This window comes from Stenella coeruleoalba (assembly GCF_951394435.1).
Source record: "Stenella coeruleoalba genome assembly, chromosome: 2".
Classification (NCBI taxonomy): domain Eukaryota; kingdom Metazoa; phylum Chordata; class Mammalia; order Artiodactyla; family Delphinidae; genus Stenella; species Stenella coeruleoalba.
The window spans coordinates 130,255,784-130,265,223 of record NC_137147.1 but is presented as its reverse complement, the minus strand read 5'-3'; the positions used below and the strand labels follow the sequence as shown (position 1 = coordinate 130,265,223).

Genomic DNA, 9,440 nt, shown 5'->3' with positions numbered 1-9,440 from the left:
CCCTCCCATCCTGTCCCCTAGGCTGTCTCGGAGCCTTGTTCCAGAGCAGGCTGGTTCGATCTGAGGGTGCAAGGGGTACCTTCAAGCAAGCTGAGAGCTTCCCAGTAAGCCCTGGCATAGCCCAGATACCGGGAAACCCGCTGGTGAGCTTCAGAAAGCCAAGCCTCCTCAGGATTTGTGCTTCTTGTCTCTGAAGAAGAGCCTCCGGAGCTTGTCAGGCTGCAAGGAGGGAGAAGATGCTAGAGCCTGGGTCCCTGGACAGGGAGGAGAGAGCCAGGCTCAGAGCATCCCTTGGCAGCAACTGGGGGCTGGGGCTCAAGGCTGGAGAAAGGCCAGGTTGGAATATTGATAGTTGTTCCACCACCCCTCTCAGTGCCAGAAATTCCACTCCAGTCCTCTGGTTTGGATGAAGGATTCGCCCTCTCTGGCTAAGGAGGCTAGGGGAAAGTGGAGAAGAAAGGCCAAGTCCCCCCTTCCCTCACTGGGTCCCCTGGGGTCCCCAACCCCAGCGCTGTCTGCCCCAGCCGTGCCCTAGGTAGAATGGGGGTGGGGATGTACATGGCGCCACCAGGGACCGGAAGGACTTTGCAGCTAGAGGAAGAGCAGACATGGGTTGTGGCTTCTGTGGTTCTTAGAAGGGCTGTCTGCAGGCAGGATCTGTGGTCCCGGGCGTCAGGACCTCAGAGGCAGCCTTGCACCAGGCGAGCTCCCTGTCCTGGGGTGCGTGGGCACAGCCCTTCCCTGCGGGAGGAGCTGGCAGAGCTTCTGGTGAAGGCCTTTCAGCTGGGAGCTCGGGGTTTTGCTGTTCAAGCGGAAGAGGAGGTCTGCACGTGCCCGAGGCCTGAGGCTGTGCCCTCGGGGAGTGGGCTCTCCCAGCTCATCGGCTCCAGGCGTAGGCAAATACGCTGGGGCTGAGGGTCCAGGAGGGTTCCTCTGCCTCTCTGGGAATCCTGACCACCTCCCTCTGCCCTCCTGATCCCTGCTTCCCCTTTTCTCCTTTCTTATCAGAAATCCCCAGGAATAACAGCTGCTCACTGACAGCCATCTCTGTGTCCTGAGCACATAAGGATGTCTAGCTTCACCTCCTGGGCAGCCACCCCTGGACACATCCATAGCACCAGCCCATTTTCCAGATGAGGAAATGGAGATCCTGGGTAGACGCTAAATAAGAATACAGGATGCCCGCTTAAATTTGAACTTCAGATAAATGAGGAATAATTGCACTATTGGGGACATAGTTATGCTTAAAAAAATTACTCATTGTTTATCTGAAATTCAAATTAACTGGGCGTCTTGTATTTTATCTTGCTAAATCTGGCAATCTTAGTTGTGGGGGAAACTATCTTGCCCAAAGCCACGTGGCTAGGGAGTGGCTGAGCCATGAAAAGGGCCAAGGCAAGTCAGACCTGGAGCCAGGGCCCTTGTCCACCTCTCTGAGGCTCTGAGACGCTTGCAGTGGCCAAGAGGGAGGGACAGGAGTCCTAGTCTGCCACAGAGAACGACATCAGAAGGGCCTGGAAGCCTCCATCTTACATCCAAACCTAACATCTGCCTCTCCCACCATCTCTAAGCAGAAGTTAGGGCTGGAAAGTTCTGGGCAGTGGCAGTGACCTGACCTGCCCATGCCTGAGGGCCACAGGTCCCTCGTATCACCCCACCCATGGAGCCCCCCTTATGTGTCCGTCCAGTCTCCTTGCTCCTGGCTGCCGGGATTGTTCCTAGGTGTTCCTGGGCTCTGGGAGCTCCGGGGCCCCCAATATCCTCTCATAGCCACAGTCTGTGGACCCTGAAAGCTTGCTATATGTGGGACTTGCTCCAGGCTAGGGGGGCCTGGCTGGGCCACCCCAGCAGACTGTGATCTGCTCGTAGGTACTGCTGCCTTCTTGGTCTGGCACATCCCTGGCCTCCTCTAGGAGGCCTTCTGCCCAGATGAGCTCATAGATGTCTGCAGAACGGCTCAGTTTTGGAGACCCCTGACTCCAGGTAGCAGCTGAGGATCCTAGAGCCTCAGAACTGGGGGGCAGGAGAAGGCCCCAAGAAGTGGGAGACACTCTAGGGCCGTGGTCTGGGCTCACCCCAGAGAGGGCAGGTCCCGGGCCATCAGGCTTGTTCCGGCTTCCATCTGAGAGTCTCCTCAGGGCCTCCTTGCCTGGGGAGAAGGCCTGGCTGCTGGCTGGGACTGGCCCCTGCCTGCCAGACACATCTGTGCCCCGGCCTAGCCGTGCCTGGTTCATCCTTCTCAGGTCTGCATAGATGATGTTGTGGGGGCCTCCAAAAGACTCGTCCAGAAGGGAAGCACTCCTCTCCGGGAGGGGAGGCACCTTGACGGGGGCCTGGGGAGAGAACGACAGAACCTCTTAGAGGTTAGCCTGTCACTAAGTTGCCTTCTGGTAAACTGCAGGTTTCTCAGAGAAGCTGAGGCCCCTTGTCTTGGGCTCAGTTTACCTGACGGTTACGTGCAGGGGTTGGTTGACATTCGGGGTCCCTGCCAGCTTCATGCTCTAGGACTCTGAGTATGGTCCTTATGTTGGCATTCAAGGCCAGGGGTCACGAAATCTACCTCCCACCCAAGATCATCCTGCCCTGCTCCTCTCCCCCCAAGAGTGGTGGTCCCTCAGAGCCCCCTGAGCCCACCCACTCACTGCTCCCTTCCCCTTCAGAATGGTCCGCCCCCAAGTCCGTCAATTGTGTATTTATTCAACAAATATTTAGTAAGCACTGTGTAGACACCGTCCTAGGTGCCAAGGGCTCAGTGATGAGCAAGACCACCTCTTGGGAGTTTACATTCAAACCTGGAGATGGGCAACATACTGCTCTGTTGTATAGTTTAATGTGGTTGATGTAATATATGATACAATAATATATCACAAGATAATATACTGTCAGCTCACGATCAGTACTATGAAGAAGAACAAAGCAGAGTAATGGGATAGGGAGAAAGGCTGGTAGGAGAGGGGATATTTTCTATAGTTTAGGTGGTCCTCTCTGAGGAAATGACATTTAAGCAGAGAATGGAATGCAGTGAGAGTAGAAGCCATGCAGATGTCTGGTGGGAAGAGCATTCCAGGCAGTGGGTACAGCAAGAGCAAGGGCCCTGAGGTGGGAACGAGGTTGATGTGTTCCAGGGAGATCCAAAGGCCAATGAGGTTAGAGAAAAGTGAAGAAGGGGGACAGGTAGTAGGGCACTTGGTGAGGCTCTTGTGGACCCTGGTGAAGATTTCAGATTTTATTTTAAACATGAGGAGAAGCCCTCGCTGTGATCTGATATATATTAAGAAAAATCTCTGTGAGTCCTTCCTGTGAGTTGCTGTGGAGGAAAATAAAGTATTGACTCACAGGCATCCCACTCTACAGTTTACAAAGGGATTTTTCTGACATTTCATATCCATTCCCTCATTCAAGCCTCACAGGAACCTCAAGATTGGTAAACTGAGGCTCAGAGAGGTTATGTGACTTGTCCAAAGTCACTCAGCTAGAAAGGCCAAGCCAAGGTTTGAACCAAATCCACCGGCCAGAGGCAGGCCACAGCATGGGTGAACCACTGGGTAATTCCAAGCTGGGCCGCTCCTCTCTGGGCCTGGCACTCACCCTCCACAGCCTGAGGGGATGGCCAGTGTGGCCTCTCTGGGCCTGATGGTGGACGTGGCACCCACATTCCTGGTCTAGCAACCCTGACTCTGGGTAGCCCAGAATCCTCCTCACCTCCATGCTTTCTTCCTTGGGGAGGTTCCAGGGACTTGCATCCAGGCTCTTCTTTTTGTAGAGGAAGGAGACCTGGGGCTTTGGAGAGGGGCAGGAGCTGGCAGCCTTGTCTGGGACCACCGTGGGGGACACTGCAGCAGGCGGGTTTTCCAGGCCCAGATTGGTCTGATGGAGGCCCAGGGTGATGGCGTCATATAGATCACTGTTCTCTAGCTGGAAGCGGTGGGGACACAGCAGGTGTGTGGTCATACACCCCTGGCCAGCCTCTAGCCTCCTGCCAGAGACTGCTGGCCAGAGATTGAAACATTCCCACCAGGTCCCTGACCTCAGGTAGAATGCTTCCTCCATCTCCCCTTCTCAAATAGGGATCATGACCCTGCACTGAGTGCCCCTGGGTGGCAGGAAATAGGGCAGGCAAGGAAAGACATGTGGTCGAGTGGTGGACACCCCTGGCCCGGGCACCCTGCCCCACCCCACGCCCCCCGGGGAAGAGAGGTACCTACCCGGGGGCAGGCAGCAGCCAGGGTCTCCCCGAAGGGCTCAAACTGCACCTCCTGGTAATGGCGCACGAGCTCAGCCAGGGTGCCGTGGCTCTGGGTGTCCCCTGAGATGAGGTAGCGCCGGTTTTGGAGCTGGTTGATGACAAAATGCCGGCAGCGGTCACTGCCCCTGCAACACAAGCACTTGTGGCCTGGGGCTGCTGACAGCTGGCAGCCCTGCCTTGGCCCAGGGCCGGAGCTGACCCAGGGCCATGCTGCCCACTTGGGCCTTGACGTGCTCCTCTATAAGGTGGAAGTTGACATCCAGCAAACACAGCCTTGCAGGTGATGGGGAGCGGTTTTTCAACACGCACCCTACCCCCACCCCCGCACGTCAGTCAGGGAGGAAAGGGCCAGGGCCGGGGTTAAGGGGGAGTGAGACACTCAGCTTGGAGCATGGATGCAAATTTAAAGGGATGCCATAAAACGCAGTAATCAAGATAACTAATAAAGCAATATTTTAGAAAATCAAAATTAATACCAAAATATCCATGATGAGCAAAATATCTAAGGCTTAAAAGATGAGGTCCGAGCCCACACTTGCACAACTCAGCCTTCCTCATCTCACCCAAATCCCACCCAGGCCGAAAAGATGGAGTTCCAGCTCCCATCTCCACTCCAGCCTGTAAAGTCCCACCCTCTTCATTTTCCTTTTTTATGGAAGAGTAACGTAAACACAGTGAAGTGCACATGTCCTAAGTGTGCAGCTCGATGAACTTCCACATATGAACATTCCCAGGTAACCACCGCTTAGAGCGGAACAAAACATTTTCCGGCTCCCCAGAAGACTCCCTCGTGGCCCCTTCCAGTCAGACGTAGCCACCACTCTGACCCCCATCACCATAGATCAGTTTTGCTTGTTATGGAATTTCACCTAAATGGAATCATACAGTATTTCTTCTTTGTGTCTGGCTTCTTTCACGCAACATTATATCTTTGAGATTGATTCACGTCCATGTAGAATTAGCTTCCTTTCCCCCCCCCCCCCCATTGATAGGTAGTATTCCATTTAATTAAATCCACAATTTATCCATTCTGCTGATGGACATTTAGATGATTGCCACATCTGGGCAATTATAAATAAAGCTGCTCTGGACATTCTCGTACATGGCTTTTGCTGAATATAGGTATTCATTGCTATTGAGAATATCCCAGGAAGGAGAACTGGGTGAGGGATACATGTATGTTTAGCTTTAGTAGATTATGCCGAATTGTTTTCTAAAATCATTGCCAAGTATGAGAGTTACAGCTGCTCTGCCTCTTCACCAACTATTAGGTGGCCTCTGTCTTTCCACTGTAGCCATTCATTGTGGTTTTAGTTTCTATTTCCCGGATTGCTAAAGCTGCTGAACACCAGCTCACTGTCCTTTTGGACCCTCTTTTAGGAAGTGGCTTTATTTTGCCTGTGTCATCTTTGTCTTGCTGATTTGCAGGAGTTCTTCATATAGTCTGGACATGAGTCTTTTATTAGGTGTATGTATTACAATACAAAACCTCTCCAGCACTGCGGCTTGTCCTTTTATTCACTGAATGGTATCTTCTGATTCACAAAAGTTCTTAATTTTAAAGAAATCCAATTTGTTAACCTTCTCTTTTATGGTCAGTACTCTTGTGTCTCGTTTAAGAAATCTTTGCCTGTCTCAAAGTCATGAAGAATATTTCCTATGTTTTCTTTTCCTATGTTTTCTTGTGCTTTTCTCACTTGGGTCTGTGAACCATCTAGAATTAATTTTTATGTATGGTGTGAGGTGGGGGTCATTTTTTTCCATTTGGATATCCAATTGCTCCTGTACCACTTATTGAAAAAACCAGCCTCCCCATACTCCTCCCCCCGCCGCGACCCCCGCCCTCCCCCCCCCCCCCCCGCTGAATTGCAGTGGCGCCTCTGTTGCAAATCAGGTAACCAAATGTGGGGGACTGTTTCTGGATTCCACTGGGCTATTTGTATATCTTTGTGCAGCCCCACTTTGATCTCTTTAATAAGCTGGCACTCCACCTAAGATCATGTTTGAAAAAAAAAGCCCTGATGCTGAAAAGACATTTGAAAACTGCTGAGTTTGTATATTTCAAAGTGCTGAGGACCATACCTGGCACATAGAATAACAATAACTATTTTAATAATGACTAACATTTATTTATTTACTATGTTCCGGACACTGTACCAAGCACTTTTAAAGGTATAAACTCATCAAACCCATTCAACAATCCTATGCAATATACCCATTTTACAGATGAGGAAATGTAGGTGCGGAGAGGCAAAGTGACATGCTCAAGATCAGAATTAGAACTGGGGCAATCTGAACAGATGATAATTTTGAATCTGAATCTGAGGCCCTTGAGATTTGCCCTGGAGCCCCAGCCTCCCTCCCTCCCTAACTAGGGGTGGGGGAGGGAACTTCTTCCTTTTTCTGCCTCCCCCCACCCAACCTACAGGCTCTGACGTCGCCACCTCTGACTTCATCCTGGCCATCTTGTCTCCTCTTCTCCATGCCCACTGCCTTACCCTAGCCCAAGCTTCCTCATCTAGCCCAGACCTCACCCCTCAGTGGTCCCCACTGCCCCCACACCTCCAGCACCTGTCTTGAGTCCTCCTTCCATAGGCTGCCTGAAGTATCCTTGCAAAACTTAAGTCTGACCAGATGACCCTTCATTGTCTACAGACATAGCCAGACATCCAAGGCCGTCCTGAGCTGCCCCCGGCCTTCCTCTCCAGGCATTGTTCCACTGGAACCATGTGTCCTTCTGCACCTGGCAACTTGTGGTTCCCAACACCTTAGTCTGCCCTGTCTCTGTTCTTTTGCATATGCAGTTCAATCTACTGGAAAGGCCTTCCTAAACCCCAATCACACCTCCTTTTCTGCCCAGCAAGTTGCTGTTCTTCCTTTTATCCTGTGCTCAAAATCCACCTCTGGGAAGCCTTCCCCAGCCTCCCATGAGGAGGAGGTTCTCCCCTGCCCCCCACCAGCTCACCCCCTTGAAGGTGGGTGCTTCATCCTAGTATGTGGCTGCTGCCGTTTAGAAAATGTCTGATGGACACGGACGGATGACTGAGGGAGTGAGGGAGTCAGGGCCCAGGGAAAGCCCAGCAGTGTGGGCTGGTGGAGATTCCAAGCTTATCTGCAAGTCTGGCTTGTGGAGCCAGAGCCCGCCTGCCCTTTGCAGAGGGCTTCCTTTCTTACCTGTAGGACAAGATGTAGCCGGTGGCCCGGTCGCTGAGGTGGATGAGGAAGGAGCCAAGAGCTTTGTCCCTGAGCAGCTGCTCTGTCTGCCTGGGCAGAGGACATGCCATTAGCTGGGGCTGGGTCCTCACAACAGCAGGAGCAGCCTGACTTAGACCAGCCTCAGAGTCCCTGCCAGCCATGCCCCAGACCCAGTGTACCGATCTCCAACCCTTTATAGAGAACTCCCTCAGACTTTCGTCTGGTTCTGTGGAAGACTCAGTCTGGGGCTGGCTGGGTTGGAAGCCCGAGGTCACATACACACCCCCCCCACTACTGCCTCGCCATCAGGCACAGTAGCCACTGACCCTCCCCACCTGAATGTCCCTGCAGCAAGAAGGAATCCATAGAGCTGGAGATTTTTAGGTTTGTGGGATCCTTGCCTCAGGACTGCTGTGTACAGTTGTGCAGGATGTGTACTACACAGTAGTTTCTGCAGGGAGAAGGCGTTGGTATGTCTGGAGCCTGACCACAATGGCAACTCATAGGTTCTCATCCCCTTCCCTTGCATGTCCCCTTCAGCCTCAGGCAGCTACGGATAGTTCTAAATGATGCCAAGGATATTGGAGGCGTGGTGGAAATTCCAGCTTTCTTCTGATTTGGCAGTACATAGACCAGATATTTCCTCACCCACTTATTCACCAAATACTTGCTGAGTGCCTGCTCTATGCGGGACCAGCTACAAATTTTGCAGGGGTCAGTACTAAATGAAAACCTGGAGCACCTTACTCAAAAAGTAAGAATTTCAACAGAGCAGAGGGCCCTGTGTTACAGTACACGTCAACGCCCGTGAAGCTGTGCCTGCTTCAATGCCAGGTGCTGGGCCAGAAGGACCTAATGAGTGGCTGCATTTGTCATTCCTTCAGCTAGTGCTTTGGCAGCTTGGAGATCCAGCCCAATCAGAAAGCCAGCCTCCACATCTTGGCCCGTATTCCTAGAGTAACTGTATATCCAGGTTCGCCTGGGAGAGTCCCCACTTAGAACAGTTCTCCTAGTTAAGTCCTCTTACTAACAGTGCTCTGGTTTGGATGATGAATGAAACAGTCCCCCTAGTAATTCATCAGGTTATCCGGAGCTGTTCTGAATGCATCCTTCTCCAGCCTGTCCCTCTCTGTTTCTCTGGCTGCCTGACAGCCCCAGCCATCCCAGCCCTACACTCAGAGCCGGGGCCAGTGCCTTCGCCCACCTTGCCCACAGAAGCGGCTGTCAGAGAACTCGGCATTCCTCAGTCTGTTCCCCCACACACTGCTTCCTGGGGTCCCCGCCTAGCCCAGGGAAAGGGGCTAGCCCCTCGGCCCTGGGGGGCTAGGGGCCACGCTGGGCACATGGACAGGGGCAGCCTTACTTGCGGGTGATGAATCCGTGAAACCAGGGGGGCAGGGCTCCATTCTGCAAAATGAGGGGGGCCTGCGTCTCCGTGAACCACATCAGGGCCAGCTCCTGCAGCTTAGCCAGGGCCTGGCTGTCCCCGGCCCCCTCGGGCCCCCTGACCAGGCTGAACTGCCTCAGGCCCTCCATTCTAGCGAGCACTGATGTGGAAGCAGAGCCCCGACCACCTGTACGCCTCTATATCTGTGGGCACCCCGGCTCATTTGCCTGAGTCCATGCCCTCTCCAACCACCCGCGGCACACAGGAGCCCTATTGTCACCTCTGACAATATGCGGCTGGTTCTCCTCTCTGATGCTCTGAGGCGGGGCACCTTGGCTGTCTGGGGACATTGGGGGAGGGTCACATTAGCAGTCAGAGAGGGGCAGGAGAGGGATCCCTGACTTCCTGGCTAACAGATGAGCTGCCCCACTGGGTTTGGCCCCTTCGCCCAACCTCCGGTCTTTGTCTCAGCTAAAGACCAGACTCTGGCTAAAGTCCAGGCACTGCCACTGTTAGCAAAGTGGTGAATTTAAATTCTACTTATCCTTCCTTCATGGCGGCCACTTGTATCTTGGTGAAGTTCCGTGCTGAGTAATTCCTCTTTCCACTCAA

General features: G+C 53.0%; 1 protein-coding gene across 1 annotated transcript; it reads right to left on the bottom strand.

Annotated features, from left to right (window-relative positions):
* Window positions 1–168: 168 nt before the first annotated feature.
* Window positions 169–8,977, bottom strand: SH2D7 (SH2 domain containing 7; the record flags this gene model as incomplete). The annotated part of the gene is given in 8 exon segments (XM_079913611.1): window positions 169–219; window positions 1,672–1,721; window positions 1,724–1,820; window positions 1,824–2,333; window positions 3,703–3,915; window positions 4,206–4,371; window positions 7,421–7,510; window positions 8,805–8,977. Coding segments are annotated over 8 exon segments (1,350 nt in total).
* Between the last annotated feature and the right edge of the window lie 463 nt (window positions 8,978–9,440).